Below are 17,399 nucleotides of genomic sequence, written 5' to 3' on the forward strand. Positions count from 1 at the left end.
ACAATGAGCTTAGCAGATACACATTCTGAAAGAATCACAAGACATTTAAAGCACCATGAATTGAAACAAATGTGTATTTGAATGTCCAACTAATTAAAAAAGCTCGAAGTCAATGAAATTGAATATGCTTGATTTGAATACCATATGTCAACATAACGTATTTTAGTCCTCATTTGCAGAAAACTGTGGAGCAGAGTTACACTCACTGCCTTGTGCCATCCTCATTTCTTACATGAGTAGCAGGGATTAAGCAGAAAATACATGCAAATGTTTCACAAATAACTTTATTTTATAGGTGAAAAATTTTCATACATAACGTCCTTGACCCACACTACCAGCCACATGTGGTTCCTTGGATGATAATTACTTCTCAGTTCTTACTCAGATAATGGCTCCTCATAAGGGCTCCGGAGTCAGCAGACCTGGTTTCAAATGCACTTACTAGCTCTAGAACTTTAGGCAAATTATTTACTGTCTGTGAGCCTCAGTTTCCTCATCAATAAAATGGGCATAATAATGGTCTTCCCTGGGAGAATTACTTGGAGGAGACATAAGCTGTTTACAGGAGACCTGGCATAACGCCTGGTACACTAAGAGATAACTCGGAAATCTCAATAACACCTGTGCAGCTCCACACACATGCCAAGTTTGTTCTCAGGCTTCCAGTTCCTAGTTCTTCACCCCCCACCTTCTTGTGGTTATCTCCAATACCTTCACACTTCTTTTCAAAACTTTTCTCACAAAAATTTAAAATGTAGCCATAGTGTAGTGTAATTGATGGTGAACGGTTTAAAATATTATCTCCGTCAGGGGAAAATACGGATTTCAACAAGAATCGATGCCTTCGGTTAAAGGAAGGGCACTCCCAGGGCAGACTCATGGGCATCAGTGAGCTGGTGGAAGGCGCAAGAACACTGCCCCAGGTGTCTGATATTTGCCTTTCTCAGAGCCCACTGTGGAGCTGGCCCAGGGTCCAGGGGTGAAGCTGGATGAGGCCTGGCTATACGTCTCACAGAGAGGCTTCCAAGGGTCACCAAGAGAACTCATTTGACACTCCTGCTCCTCTCAGAACACCTGAAAATCAGGCAGAAAGGACAAGCATGAGTCTTGTCTTTATAGCCCACTAGGGAAGACAGGAAAGGCGTGGTAAGCCCTGGGGGCTGTTCTGTGTGGGGAGACAGATTCTGACTCCAGACCATACGTGGAGTGACCTCGGGTTCAGTTCTGGCTGCCCCACTTTTAAGAGGGATGCTGGTAAACTTCAATCATCCACAAGAGAGCAAGAAGAATGAGCAGGACACACAACTCTGGGGGGCAGTTTTAACCTGGAGAGGACAAAACCAAGGGTGACTGCCACCTCCAAATACTTAGTGGCACCCTTCCCAGGAGGGAGTGTCATTCTCGTTGGTTCCAAAGGAAGAACTAGGACTGAGGGATGGAAATTTGAGGGACACTGATCCTGGCTGAACAAAGAAATTAAACGTTACGGATGGGCGACCTCAAGCGACTGTGAGCTCCCTCTCCCTGAGGTGATGAAGTTCAGGCTGGGTGAGCCCACAGCCAGGATGATAAGGATCACCTTCAAAGATCTGATGCACTTTGGACTACATGATTTTTTTGTCTTTTAAAAAAAAACTTTTTATTTATAAATAATTAAAAATGTTTTCTTTTGTAAATAAATGCATAGAATAGTTGAAAAAATAAAAACAGTACAAAGAACACCAGTATACCCTTTATCCACATTCATTTTACCCATCTGCTTTTATTGTCTGTTTTCTCATTTTCTCTCTCTCAGATTTGATGATTTTTAGGGTCCCTTCTTCTACTGAGAGTTATAATTCCACATGTTGAGTCTCCTTTCCAGGGAATAGGATTTTAGCAAAATTGGAATCCTGCTGGCGGTGCTCTTCACAGCACTTAGCATAAAGTCTGAACTCTGTGTACCCTGCGCTACAGGGCCCTGCCGAGTCTGACCCCAACCATATCCCGGCCCTCCTCCTCACTTTGATCACCACACTGCAGCGCCATTGGGCTTCTTTTTCTTCCTCATACATGCTTAGCTCATTCCTGGCTCAGGGGCTTTGCACTTGCTAGTTTCTCTGCCTTCAACACTCTTTAATGGTTTTCACGTGGTTGGGTCTTTCTAACACTCTCTGGCCCCCAAATCTCCTTCCCCAACTTGTAGAAGTTACTCTATCACATTGCCTCATGTCACCTCTCATCACTATCTGAAATGATCTGGTTTATTTATTCATTTGCTTGCCTTTTGTCTGTCACCCCCTAGAATGTAAGTGCTGGAAGAAGGGGGGCCTTGTCTACTACGTCTTGTTCACTAACGTGTCCTCAGTGCCCGGGATAGAGAACACTCAACAATTCCTTGCTGAATGCATAAATAAAATAAAAAATGGGTTCAAGAACATCTGGTCAAAGACTTGGTAATACAAGGATGGACGCTCACATTTGACAACCTGCACAAACTAGAAAATGCTTAACGAACTTTAGAAAGGTAAAAACAACTGTCTTTATCTGGTGGAGTATATTCTAAGTGACAGGAGGTTTGGGGAAAAGTTTCCCCAGAGGGTGCCCCACCCAAAAGAAGATGTGGACTCTTCTCAGAAGCCAATGCGCCTTCGGCTGCCATCTGTTTGAAAAGATTACCACAAAGATGGAAATTTGCAAGCACTCCTGGAGCAAACTCTTCCTAAGTGGTTGAAACAAGAAAGACTGGATGGATGGAGGGGTTATTTCTACATCCACATGTCCATGGAGCAAATTGAGAATACCACAATTCCTTCAGAAATGGCTGTGAAAACTTTACAATGCTGAAATTTCATTTAAAGAAGCCCACAGGTCATTCTATAGTGATGCTGTGGAGAGATGGATTTTTCCATGTGTCTCTTTTTCTAGGATCACTCTCGCTCTATTAGAAAGTGGTTTACCAGCCTCTAAATGGTGCATCAAACTGGAGGTATATATGTGATTCCAGTAAGAGGCCTTGTCTTTCCCTCATACATCCATTTCCTGTCAGGTCTCATTATTGCTGATTACCTCGAGCACTGGGTCTGTGCTCTGGGTAAAGTTTAAAAGCTTCTGAACTTGAAACTGGCCTCCATCTCAACCAGAGAAGAGATGCCTGATAACACCTTTTGTGGAAGTGGCTAGAAGTCACAAGATCTGGAGAAAATGGAATAAACAAGTCCCAGGAAAAATTATTTTTAAAAGCTTCAGTTAATTCACTTAACCTGGTAAGCAAGGAAAGCTATTTAACAGACAAAAGAAATTCACCACTTAATTGTGAGGAAAAATGCTGATTTTTAAAGTTTTAAAAGGATAATATCCTAAAATTAAATTAATGTCACTAAGTCCAGCTATCTGAGAGGTAGTATCTGTAATGGATAAGAGACGAGACTCTAGAGTCAGACGTCCTGGATTTGAATCCCAGCTCTGCAACTTAACTGCTGTGTGACTCTGGCAAAATATTTAACTTCTCTGCTCTGTGCCTCAGTCTGCCCGTCTATAATATAAACATTCTAACAGTGCTTAGCTCACAACCCAAACCCAGATCTGAGGCTGGTGGCCTGTCCACTGCAGTCTGCTGCCTCTGTCACTGATCACAGTCAGAGGTTCAACCCTGAATCTGGTGATGCATTTTAAGGAGACACATCCTGATGAGCGTTATGGCCAAGGTCCCTGTTAAACCCGATAGAAACTTGAATGCGTTTGAAATTAAAAAAATTTTAAAAATCCTGAAGGTAAATGAAAACTTTTATTTGAACTTAAACTATCTTCTGCTGTTTCTGACCCAAACATTGAAGCATTACTTTCACTCACACAAAAAATACAGAGATAAACAAATGTGGAAAGACTAATTATTTTCCTTGTCTCATCTAAGCAAAATGTCAAAGGAAAACAAACTGTCCAGGAGAAAAGTAAATTCACTCTGCACAAGTCCTTTCAGTCAGAAAGGCCTAGAATTCTAGTAGTTGTATAGGTAAGGACCATCTATTTATTTTTAAACATCATACACATAATTCAAGGATTATTTTAAGCCTTCCATCACCCATGATTCTCAGGATTCTAGTTACTATCAGAGGAGGTCCAGCTTTGGCAAGGTTAATGGTGATGCCTTAGAGTAATTACTTCGAAAAATAATAAACATTATTTCATAGTTTAATGCCATGGTATCATTCCCATCAATATCCTTTTTTATTTTCATTTTTGCCCATCACAGAGAGAAAAGGAGAGAGGCTTAATTTGATTTACAGAGGGAAAAACAACCCTGAATGTACTTTTTTGTCAGGGGTGGGAGGGTGTGCAAGGAGAAAAGGTCAACCAGCTGGTTTTCATCTATATGCCATAATTCTCTGTTTAGTTTACACTATTAAACTCCAAAGCTTTGCTTTAATCTTAACTGTTACAGTATGCCTTATTGCAGATTCTATCATGTCGCATCCCTGATAGGGTTTCAGACTTTGGCAAAGCACCATCACCCAAGCTGGTCCTTGCCATATGGGTAGTAAACGCATCCAACATTTTTTCATTGGCGCCTGCATCATTATGTTTTGTCACCAATGGTTTCTCGGGTTTTCAGTAAATTGCTGCGTATACTGTGGTTTGGGACTGTTGAGATGCTCGTCTACATTTATTTGTATACAGCTGAGTCCTCAGTAGGGCCTCCCTGTCCTGTTAGCCTTCAAAAGATGACCGAACATCTGTTTGTTGAGGGTTGGGGGTGAGTGGAGAAGCCGTAAAAGAAAAAGAAAACAGAAAGCAGGAGCAGTGTGGGGGGAAACAGCTTCCAGGAGTCCTCCACACCCAAAAAGGCAGGACAAGGAGGAGAGATGAGGAGTAAACCTACCTGATCTGTCTTCGCTTTGCGAATCACATCTCCGGCACAGTTCTGGGATGGTCTTGAGTGATGTGACTGAGTACTGAATGGAAAGCCAGAGGAGAAAGGGTGTAAAATAGCAGTTTAAAACGGGAGCATTACATTCACTCAAATTGGCCAGAAACTCAAAACACAAGAAATGATACTTGAGTAACACATGTATGTCCAGAAAGTCTATCTAATTTTGCCCTAAATGGGCCACTTAGTGACCTGGCATCATCCCAAGTTCTACCTGTAAGCATCTAAGTAGATGCAGATTAAAAAGAGGGCTGGCCAGCCCTTCTTTAACAAAGGTGGGGTGTAGCCAACAGACATTCTATCTCCCATCACTTCTGCTACTTGTGGAAGATGGAAGAATTTCCTGACCTTGAGAATTTCCAGAAGATGGTCATAATATTTGCATTCTGAATCCTAAGAGCAAGTCTTTGTGTGAAAAGCCAATGGGAGGAGCACCCCGCTTCCTGCAGCACCCAGGGCAGCCAGCAGCCATATCTGTGTCCATGCTGATTAGACTATGCAAACGTCCCTAATATTGCCACTTGTCACAGATTTTACTGTGTGGCATCTGTAATCTCCTTGGGAAATGCCAGGGTAACATTATAAAAAGTGAGAGGAGCATGGTTCCGTGTATGAAAGCTCATCTGTTTCATGTATAGATTAGCCTGAACTGAAAGAAACCATCTTGCAGGCTCAGCCCCAGCACCAACTCAGGCGCCAGCTATCAGGATAACAAATTATGACATAAGGGAGCATAAAATCAGAAGAGCTAAAACAAATGTAAAATCAATAGCTATGATTTATGGGGACTACGTTTGATGCCAATCAATCTTTCTTTAGAGAACGGTATTTTAAAACAAAACAAACAGGATGACTTCTTCCTTCATCAAAGGCCAAGTCAGCGACTGTCTTCAATCATTCTGTAATTCATAAAATACAGCTTCCTAAAATTATTTTGCTCTGTACCTTTAAGAACAATGTTCTTACGTAAATGAGAATGTATTATGAATTTCTTCACTGTTGCAAAATTTGGGGGGATTGAGAAAAAACATTTAATCTGGAAGAAAAATGATCACGGGAAACTCATTAGGATCATTCAAGCATTACAAGTGAGGAATGTGTAATTAGGTCACATTTGTCAATGGGAAGGTGCTTTAGTTAGCTTGATGCTGATAGATGAAGCAAAGCATCTACATTGAGATGCCTCCCCAACGCCCCCAACCCAGTGCCTTCCACACAGTACCAGGACAGCAAGACAGAGGGAGGGGCAGTTGTAGCTATTGTCAGTTTGCCAATTGCACATCACACACAAATTAAATTTCTAGTACTTGCAAGTGAAAAATGAAATCTCAAGTGACTAATTAGAGAAATTATTCTTACCTGTCTGATGCAATAACATCCTGTTTATGTTGGCCGTTCCTCAGAGACTACAGGTGCTTTAGCAAATCCACTCACATACTCGGAGGGAGGGAGGACTGCCTCTTAAATCAAAAATGAACTTCAAGGATCTTTTTCCTTTCACATTATGTTCTTTGAGGGTTGGGGGTAACACAGGTACAGAAGGCATTTTTCTTGTTACTAATAAGGTACCTTATGTTTCTGGCCAAGTACAAGCTCTCTAAGGAATCTGGTAGCTTCTTGAGACCAGCTGGTATAGGTTAAATAATTATGCAGTCTATAATTCAATTAAAATTGGGCATTTTGTTTCAACTGCCATGTGTCCCATGAAATACCCTTTGGCAGACTTACCTTTCTCATTTTTTTTTTTTTTTTTTTTGCTTTTCTTCTAAGGCAAAATTTTATGAAGAGGAAATTTAAGATTGTGTTTAAATATAGTTAATGATAAATTCAATAAGGTTGCTCATCCGGCTTCATGATATATATTTGATTAAACCGGGTGCGCTGCTATCTGCATTTCCAGCCACAGGCATCCTAACTGCCACCTCCCACACCAAAGTCAGGCATGTCAGAATCTGGGATTTATTAGCAGTACCTTTAACTCTTCCTACATGACCTCAAAGGTTCATAGTGGGTAGTAAGTTTTAATTTGAGGAGGTTTAAATTTGAATAGCACAGGCTGCCTGGTTGGTGTGGGGACTGAGCCACAGGCAGAGACTAGCCTAGCTGAGCCCCACCCACCGCCTCAACCTACATCACACATGGTGGCTTTGCCTCTCCACCCATGGTCATAGAGGAAGTCACTTTTGTGAAAGCATATACCTTAATTCTTTGAGAATAATGACTGTGAAGGAAAAGTCACATGCTGTCCCTGGTAATGGAAATAAAAAGTATAGCAATCTAAGAAAAGAATGATGTGTTGGCCAGAAAATCGAAGTTTTGGGTAATTGTAAGGGTATACAGAATGTCAAATTCTCCAGTTCTGCAATGACTCCAATCTACACTGTGAACAAATCCCCCATTCTTTATAAAGACATAAGAAAAATCAATTTGTGGATTTGTTTCAGTAAGCACACACATTGCTCTTTGGATAGAAGATAAAGCTTAAGGGAATGCTATAAAGATGGTTAAGTTGAGGTGTGAAGAGATGCAGAGGAAACATACAATTCACAAAACGAACATGCAAAAACATTTTCATGTTTGCAAAGCTGGGAACAAGCAAATGACCCAAGAATCTTCCTTGCACTAGCACATTTGTTACCATCTGGGAGCTGAAAGGGAACGCTTCCCAGGCCTTCATCCCAGTTCACAGGGCAGATGGCCTTTTATAAGCAGCTGTCAAATTGCCAATGCACCTCCTTCTCAGGACAATAGCCAGCTCCCAGGGCAGCAACTACTGTCTTTTTGGCCCTATCAGAACCAAAGCCCAATGTATCTTCCCCATTTCTTGACCTCAACCCAAGCCTTTATATTCTGTTCCTTTGATTCATATTATCCTTGGGTGATAAGAGAGGAGAGGGTGCTTACAGTTGGTTGAGAAAGCATTGTATTTCCTATCTCTATGTTGCTCTCATTTATCCTTTTTCTAAAAATCTTCCAGAGGTTATTCCCTATGGAAGCTGTCTTTCTGATCCAAGCCTCTTTTCCATTCCCCCATCAAGTCTCAAGAAGAGCCCCTTGCCAAAGGTTGACCAGTTGCCTCTGCTTCTTCAATGTCACTGTGCATTCAAAGTTTAGTTCTCCTTCTGATCCTTTACTCTGGGGTCTTCCTTGCCTGCAATGCCTTCGTCTGGTCAGGCAAATGCCACCATTCTTCAAGGCCAGCTTGTGTTCTGTCTTCTCCATGAAACCCTGGCTGACCGCTTCAGCCCTTACTTACCCTTCTCTATTCTGCCCTTGGTAAAGCACTGCCTAGCCATGTGCTCTGTTGCTTTCTCTGTGTTAGTGTTGGCTCTCCCAAATGCCCAAGGGAAAGGAGGATATCTTTGACTTGTATATACACATGGCAGGCAGTGACTTCTTAACTGTTTGACTGAAATACCAAGATGCACACATTTGATTAATCCCTTGGCATAGTATTATGAACACAGTATTATGTTCAAAGGAGTTCTTTCATATTTAGGTAGTAAGTGGGGATTTCCCCCATGGTTCCATACTTGCACTAGAATTAACTAGCTTTCTAAAATGCAAATTTGACTAAGGTGCTTCTCTGTTTGAAATCCTCTGGTGGCTCTGCACAGCCTAGGGCAAAGACCATGTGCCTTAGCACGTCACATGAAACCCTCCATGAGCTCTGACTCATCTCTTACCACTGTCCACTTCTCTTTGCTTGTGGTAATACCAAATTTCTTGTGGATCTCCTATCTACTGTTTTACCTGTCTATACCATCTATCTGGAATGCCATTTCACTCATTTCACTAGGAGACTGCTTTTTAATTCTTAAAGCTTTGCCTGGTTATCACTTCTACAGTATCTTCTCTGACTCTCCAGATGGAAGTAATGCCAGCTTTCAAAGTGTCCTCTCCTGACCAGGGGTATCAATAACATCTAGGAACTTATTAGGAATTCGCATTCTTGGGCCCCATCCCAGAAACTCTGAGGGCATGGCCCAGCAATCTGTTTTTACAAATGATCCAGGTAACTCTGATGTATAATGAAGTTCAAGAAACGCTGCTCTATACTATTACCTTATCCTAGGCATATGTCCATTACAGAATCCATCACATGACATTTTACCTGTATGTTTATGTAATTGCTTTCTCTGCTTCCTGAGGATGTAGACAATATTTTACCTACCAAAGATACTAGGTACCTATTGAACTGAATAAAATGAATTCCCCTTTGGAGCCCATGATTTGAGTGGCAATAATAATAGGAATAATGATAGTAGTTAATATTTATATAGCACTAATCTTCTTAGAAAAACCCATAATTACAACTCTAGCAATGTAAGTGGTATATTTAAAAGAAAAAACACTTCTAATATATTAATGAGTGCTGGTTGATGCCTTAGCCTTTTGTATAAAGAACAATGGATATGCAGCCAGAAGATCTGGATTCAAGACCCAGTTCTGACATTTACTAACTCTGCAGTTCTGGAAAAATAAATCATTTCATATCTCTAGGGCTCAGTTTTCTTATCTATAAGACAGATAATTGTATGAGATAATGTAAGTGAAGTCAATTTGTAAGCTGTAAAATGGTGTTAAATGTTTTTGTCTGTTCTCTCTGACCTGTTTTCCATGTGTGTACCACAGCCTTCCCTCCTCATCTTCATTCCTCTCATGATTTTAAGCTCAGTAGATCAAGATGTGAGAATCAACACGGCAGGAAGAGGGGGGCTGAGCTGGGACTAGAAAGTAAAGGAAGGATAGTTCGGCCAGTCTCAGCACGTTACTTGGCTTCTCTTTGGTCTTTCCTTATCCAAGAAAGCCCAAGGCCAAGGGCTGACACTGCAACTTAGCTTTGCAAACTACACAGAGTTGATATGACGCAAGACAATCCTACACATCCCAGCCTACGCCAGTCGATTTTGTCACTCTGCCATGCAAAATAGTTTGAACACGCATCAGATTCATAATAACAGTGTGTGATTTCTACATTGGGCTATGGGGATCCCTGACTACCCTAGATATTTTCAGGACTGAAAAGCTTTGGCCCCTACTCCTGGCAGCTAGGGCCAGTTGGGTGAACAAGCAGACATTACTCAAATGGTAATGAGCCACAGAAAATGGAAGAACTAAAATCCCACCTTTTCAAGCTAGAGACTTTTAAACAACTAAGATCCCATTAAGTTTCCAAAAGAAACAATTAAATCAGTCATCCAAACAACTATCCTGAAATTCATGATTTCTCACACAGCTTTCCAATATTCAAGCAGGCATCTCAACAGACACAGAATAAAACGACAATAAAGTGTGCATGCAAAGCTGGTAGTGAAAGCAAAAACACACAGCTGAAGTGAGACTTTCAGAAACATAGTATTTTTCTAAAATTTTGACCTCCCCTCCAAGGGCCTGCTCTTCAGTTCAGGAAGGGGTGTCCTGACTTCCCACCCTCCATAACAAATCATGCTTCTCTGCCCCTTCCCTGAGGATGTGGTATTAACAATCCACCCCTTCAATGCTAGCCCTCTGCTTGTACGCAGGCCCTTCTCTCCCGTCTCCTCCGGACTCATCTCTGCTATCATCCTCTCTTTTCTCCTTCTCTTCAGCCACTCTCTCAACATCGGCTCTCTCCCCTGATCCTATGAAAATAAATAGGCATTCCACCACCTCCAGACAGGCTGCTTCCCCAGCTGACCAGGGCCTTTCCTGCTCTTGTGTTCACAGCCCTCTTTTTGAAAGCATTGTCTTGGTTCTTGTCTCTACTTCCTCACCTCTACATTTACGCCTCCAGTCACCATAACATGGCTTCTGTCTCATCACCCCACAGGCACTGCTTCAATTATGGCCACCAATGAGTCTTATCCGGAAATTCAGTGGGCACTTTTCAACTCTTCTTTTTACCATTATTTCCCCACTATGACTTAGTTCCCACTATCGACTACTTCCTTCTTTAAATTCTTTAAATTCCTTCCCACTTTTTAGCTCCCTCAGTATTCCTCCTATATCTCTAAAAACTTCTTTCTAGTCTGTTTTGTAGAAACCTCTTTTTCTCCTACCACGTGGGACATACTTCTGCACAGTTCCTTCCTTGGAACATCCTTCTCTTTCTGTATTCCATATTTCACAGGCCATCATACTGACTCCCACAGTTTCAACCACCACTTCTACAAAGTACAGATACCGGTGATCTGTGTTTTCATATATCCATCCCAGTCTGCTTTAAATACATTTTTTCTACCTTTTAGGCTCCATTGAAGGAAATTATTATAAATAATCCTATTTTCAATGCATTTGATTTTTGCTCTTGTTCCTTGTTTTTAATCTTATCAAGAGGGTTTTTTTCGAGGGCAGCCCTGTGGCCGAGTGGTTAAGTTCGTGTGCTCTGCTTTGGCGGCCCAGGGTTTCGCAGGCTCCGATCCTCAGCACGGACATGGCACCGCTCATCAGGCCACGCTGAAGTGGCGTCCCCCATAGCACAACTAGAGGCACTCACAACTGAATATACAACTATGTACTGGGGGGATTTGGGCAAAACAAAACAGAAAAAAGAAAAAAAAGATTGGCAACAGTTGTTAGCTCAGGTGCCAATTTTTAAAAAAGGTTTTAAAAAATTAATAATAATCAAATTCTTTTATCCTAAAACATTGCTTGTGGTTGGTATTTGGGAAAACTATAACTCTTTGACTATTTCAAGAGCATATACCAGGAACTACTCTATTGCTATGCTAATATGTGCGTTCAGACAAATGAGAAAGGTTCACACTGGTAAAGGTGGTGAGATCACAGTACTGAATGATCTCCCTCTACTGTGAGAAGTCATCATGGATGAGAAGAGACTTGCATGAACTGGAACTACCAGAGGTGACCAAGGGGCCCAGGGCAAGTCCTTTTCAATACAGTGGTTACGTACATGGATTCTACAGCCAGACTGCCCATGCTATATCCTGACTTCACTATTTTCCAGCTAATTAATCTTAGTTACTTAACCTCTGCATGTCAGTTTCTTCATCTGTAAAACAGGCTAATGATAGTACCTACATCAGAGTGTGCCTGTGAAGATTATAAGCTAATAATGTAAAACGTGGAGAATAGTGACTGACCCATAGTAACTGTTCAACAAATGCTATTATTATTTATATTGAAAAGTATAAAAAATGAATAAGAATGAAGCCAAAGTAATTGCAACTATTGAGGCAAAAATTACAAATTACAAAAGAATTACAAAAGAAATTTATCTTGCAGTAGGTCAGATGTCCAGCCGTAAATCTGGTTCAACCTCAAGGATGGTCTAGTTTTAGTTGTTAGCCAATAATTAATTGCCACCAAAATATAAAGACTATCAAGATTGGAGTTCGATATTGTAATTAAATGTGACCTACCATGAAGTTAACTTGACATTTCATAATACGCTCGGTTGTTATTACAATGTACCGTAAACTCTGTGAGAGGACAGACCATGTCTGTGTCATCTACCCCAAGCCTAGAACCATTCCTGTAAATGTTTAATAGATGCTTTTTGAGTAGACTTGCATAAAATCTAGTTATGCACAAAAGGTAAACAGTTTGTGTAAATAACCTGCATGGTCAGTCTAATAACTGCTATGACTATCAGGCAAGATAAGAAGTTTTAGAGCTATCTGCAGAGCAAGGGAACAACAAATAAAAAAATCTGCCAGTTGCTCTCTCTTCTTGGAAATCACTCTATCCATAAGCTTGCTCTCCACCGACTCAGGAGGAGGTGCCCGGTCCAAGGTTTGAAGTCTGACCTGGGTTCTAGTCTGGGTTCTAACACTAGTTATGGAACATGAACATATAATTTAGCTTGCCTGGATTAGATTATTCCTAATTCCTTTCTGGGAAGGTGTTAAGAAAACAAGATAACACATGTAACAAATGACATTAGAACAAGGTGTGAGATCTTTGATAACGGGAGGCTGGAGAAGGGGAGGAATGAGAGGTAATTTAGATTGAATACAGGACACTGCAGAAAGAACGTCTGAACACTGATGGAACTAGATCATACAGAGAAGCACTAAGAAAAGTTTTAATCTAGATAAGAGCAAAGCAACGACTAGGAAGGGCAGGGCTGATAGATAGGCATGGCGAAGAAGGGACTGAGGCAGCCAGAGTCCAGGTGAAAGTCTTGGTCACCTTCTAGGAAGCGCAGAAGAAAGTACACTAGGATCTTACAGGCTCTCTGTACCCTGAAGATCTTTCTACCCTTTTTCACATCTAAGATCAGGGCAAAGGCTGTATTCTTTACCGGCCCAACTCTGCCTGATAAATTCTACATACTCTTTCTCAAGGTCTCCCACTGCTGTGAAATAGCTCTTTGTTGCTATGTAACAAAATCTGGGAAGTGTCAGGGGATTGCGTAGAGTAAAAGGTGCTGCACACAAACATAGAGGGGCAGGTATTACAGTGCTACTGATGCCTGATGTGTAGAACGGAAAATGTGAAAGTCATTGAAAGTGAGGTTTGGTTGCCATAACATTCATTTTCTACCAGACAGTGGTCCAAGCACCTTAGGAAAATGATTCCACATAGTTCTGTGCTATTACTCTAGGTTGCAAGGGTTTGGCTCAAAGGGGATAGTAAAGTGGAAGGATACATTTATCTTGAGCTCATTTGATTTGCATGAAAATATGTTATGCAATTACCAACTTTCATCAAAGTTGCAGTCACAGTAATACAGAAAGGCAACAAAATTCACGTGCAGAGGAATATTTTCCTGACTCCTATGTGTGTATGTGCACGTATGCTTGTGTATGTATATATTTACATGTATCTGTACATATGTACATGTACATATGTGTATATACATATAAATATGTGGGTATGTCTTTATATACATATACGTATATAAAATTTCATATTTTCTCCAATAGCTAGAGATGATTATTATCATTTTACAGATGGGAAAGTTGAGGTACAGTAAAATTAAGAGACTTGCTTAAGTTTTCTTTAGTTTCTTTTCTTTTCTTTATTTATAATATATGCCAACTTCGTTACTTCCAAAAAGCTACTTGCAATGGCTTCAGTGCCATCTGGGGATAGTGATGGATGAGATGACTGGTCCAAAGATTCTTCCACTCAACCAAGTGGCTCAGAAGGAGAAGAGTAATGTGGTCAAAGAGTTCTTTATTTAAATACTGACCCTGCCACTTAACTATCTGTAACCTTGTGAAAGTCATATGACCTCTCTAAGCCTCAATTTTTTCATCTGCCAAACAGGGGATTAAAAGAAGGCCTGCTTTCCAGAGCTGATGTGAGGCTTAAATACGATAATTGACCTGAGAAGTTCAGCGTGGTGCATGGCACAGCCACCATTTGAGGGCGATGAGTGAGTCTTCAACAGATCCTTGGCTCGGCCTCTGCTTTATTCAGGCCCGTGTTCAATACTATTTTTGAGAATAGCAAATTGACCTCTCTTAATAAAAGAAACATCATGGCTACTAAAACTCCATGGTAAGAGTATACCAGAGCATTTTTCTTTTTTAAGATAGAGGGATCTGGCTTCCATAGGAATAAAGAGAGAAATCTGTAAGCCCATTTGCAGTGACAGAAGAGCCCCACTTTGAACCTTTGTGTTTATGTGTGTCGTCATCTCTCCCTCTCAGATCTGCAGTTACTGCACAATGCTCTGCCCTTTTAGATGGCAGGGTTACAAGAATGTATAGTTTAAACTCTGCATTTTGCAAAGGATGAGCATTATTTTTGAGTCTGGGAAACTTCAAAATAATCTTATTGCCTTCTGTGTTTTATCTCATTAGGTGAAGGCAAAAAAGTTCTAGTTGTTTTTTTGTACTCATAGACAGCTTGTGTTTTAATTAAAACAAGAACCAGGCTCATGACCAGAGGGAAAAATCATGAAACACAAAGCCTAGAGTACATAATCAGGCTATGGCTAGAGAGTAAGAAGAGCAATTTTAAACTCGAGTATCTTTCAGTAAACATCTTTTTCAAATGTACTGTGCATTTTCCTCCCCCTTCCTGCCACTTAACCAGGAAAGAGGCTTAAGAGCTGTCAGAGGTGGAGGTCTACAAAACCCTAAAAGTAAAGGCATGTTTATGGGAGACTACACTTCTCTTTATGCCAGCGAATTAGCAAGTTGAGTACATCTTCATTTTTCAATGTTAGCATCTGAATAGTCTCCATTTAGCTCTTAAAGCAGTTGTAACGTTTATTGCTCCCAGTTTACCTAAATAAACTGAGAATAACCATTTCAAAATTTAAGAGGTTATCTCCACTGCTTTCCTCATGAAATCATTATATAAGAACAACACTATTCTGACACATTGAAGGTATTAAACCTGGATCAGATGGAACTGTTATAAAATAATTTACCATGGTGAGGCCAGCCTGGTGGTGTTCCAGTTAAGTTCACTGGCTCTGCTTTGGCAGGCCGGGGTTGGCTAGCTCAGATCCTGGGCACGGACCTAGCACTGCTTATCAAGCCATGCTGTGGCATGCATCCCACATATAAAGTAGAGGAAAATGGGCACGGATGTTAATTCAGGGCCAATCTTCCTCAGCAAAAAGAGGAGGATTGGTGGCAGATGTTAGCTCAGGGCTAATCTTCCTCAAAAAAAAAAAAAAAAAAAAACTACCATGTTACAGTGGTTGCCTGCCAAAGTAGAGCTTCTTTGTTTCATGTGGATTAAAATAAACCAGGAATTTTAGGTTCTTTAGAAACATCCTTGGTCTCTACCCATTAGATGCCAGTAGCACCTCCCCAGTTATGAAGATCCAAAGTGTCCCCATATATTGCCAAATGTTCCCCCAGGGAGTGGGTAAAATTGACCCTGATGAGGACCACTGCAATAGACTATTCATCTCGGAGAGGCAGTCAAGCATTGTGGCTAAAAGTAGATGTTACAGAGACAGAGTGCTCCTCACTAGCTGGGTGACCCCGGACAAGTTATACAACCCCTCCACGCTTCAGTTTCCTCATCTGTAAAATGAAGAAAATCATAAGCACCTTCTTCATAGGATTGTTGTGAGAATCAAACAAGACAGTGCCTATTGCACAGTAAGTGCTCAATAAACGATAGCTGTTACTATTGTTTCAACAATTCTATGCAATTTCACTTTTTTCCTTCTGATTTAAGTTTAAATGCAGGTTAAAGATCCAAATAAGAGGAACATATTTGAAAGGGCGAAAGGTTTGAGTGCAGTTACACAATTACAGATGGATGTCTTTATTTATGTTTCAGAGTGGTCAAGTTATAGAAGCTCAACTATTGCACAATCCTGTATCCCAATTTGCTAAACAGCCTCAGATATTGCTTAACATATTTTATTATCTTTCAAGTGGAGATTCCTAATTCATCAAAATTATGGGCTGCTGCCAGATGATTCTTCTGTAAATACAACTGCTCTATTGTATTTTTTTTAAAAAGTCTTGACACGATGCCTGGTCTTTTCCCTTGAGTTCTTTCTTCACCATTGGTCATATAAATATTATTCTAGCATTCATTGAAATAATAACAAAAGCTACCATTTTTAAGAACAACTTACTGTGTGCCAAGCTAAGTGCTTCACATGTATTATTATTTCACTCAATCCTCAAAACAACCTTACAAGTTAGGTGGGTGCGTCAGAGAGGAGAAGTTAACACGCTCCGGCCAGCAATGTCAGAACAAGGCAGGAGCCCAGACTGGTGCCTTTAAAGTCTATGCTCTTAAAATGTAACTTCATTATCAAAGCTCAGAGAGCTACCCAGAACTCCCACTCATGACACACGTTTCCCTTTCTAAACACCTTCCGCCCTGCCCACTCCTTTCACGTTATCACTATTTTCCTTGCTCTTCTCCACTCAGCACAAAATACCTTGAGGGAAGTGGTTAAAAAAGAACCATGCTCTGAACACTTTTCAGTCAAGCGCAGTGATTTAAAAAGAGATGAGAGTGACAGACAGACAGACAGGTATCGTGAGAAAGAAGAACTCACTTCACATTGGTCTTGAGGATGAATAAAAACTGTCTGGAAGCTGAAATAGGGAATGGCTGAATTCACGTTTCCATGCTACAGAGACTCACCCAAGCTTGTATAAAATAGGCAATTTGTCAATTCGTTCCAGTAACCCAATTCTTGTGCACAATATGCAAATTTTACTCCAAAGTAAGGAGTCAAGTAGAGGAATAACACTGATGCCAGAGGCATGTTAAAATAAGCTTTTCTTTTTGAGATACTTTCCAGTGATGACCCAAAGCTCCAGGTCTTGAGAGATCGATGAAAAGCAAGGTCGGAAATTGTGACCTTGGAGGTCTTGGGAAGAAAAGTTACAGCAGCCTTCTCACCACGTCCTCTGAGAGTTAGTCCGATTTGGTTGGGATGTGAGAGGCCAACATGTTTGCTGGTTGGCCTCTGTGGCAGAACTGAGCGTGTGGCCCAGGAAAAGTCACATGTAGCTCTAAACAAGGTGCATGTAGACAACCCATTCAGAGCAGCTGTGAGTTAACCTGGAGGCTGCAGGAAGTTTGTGGGTGTTGTGGGAACAAAGAA

The 17,399-nt window shown here is 40.9% G+C and overlaps 1 protein-coding gene across 16 annotated transcripts in view; it reads right to left on the reverse strand.

Annotated features, from left to right (window-relative positions):
• Nucleotides 1-17,399, reverse strand: part of SNCAIP (synuclein alpha interacting protein) — a 138,396-nt gene that overhangs the window by 52,790 nt on the left and 68,207 nt on the right. For all 16 annotated transcript variants that reach the window (XM_070569447.1, XM_070569452.1, XM_070569444.1 and 13 more), the window contains exon 3: nt 4,859-4,931. In XM_070569447.1, coding sequence (XP_070425548.1) covers nt 4,859-4,931 — 73 coding nt within the window. The remainder of the gene's footprint in view (nt 1-4,858; nt 4,932-17,399) is intronic.

This window comes from Equus przewalskii, chromosome 13 (assembly GCF_037783145.1).
Source record: "Equus przewalskii isolate Varuska chromosome 13, EquPr2, whole genome shotgun sequence".
Lineage (NCBI taxonomy): Eukaryota > Metazoa > Chordata > Mammalia > Perissodactyla > Equidae > Equus > Equus przewalskii.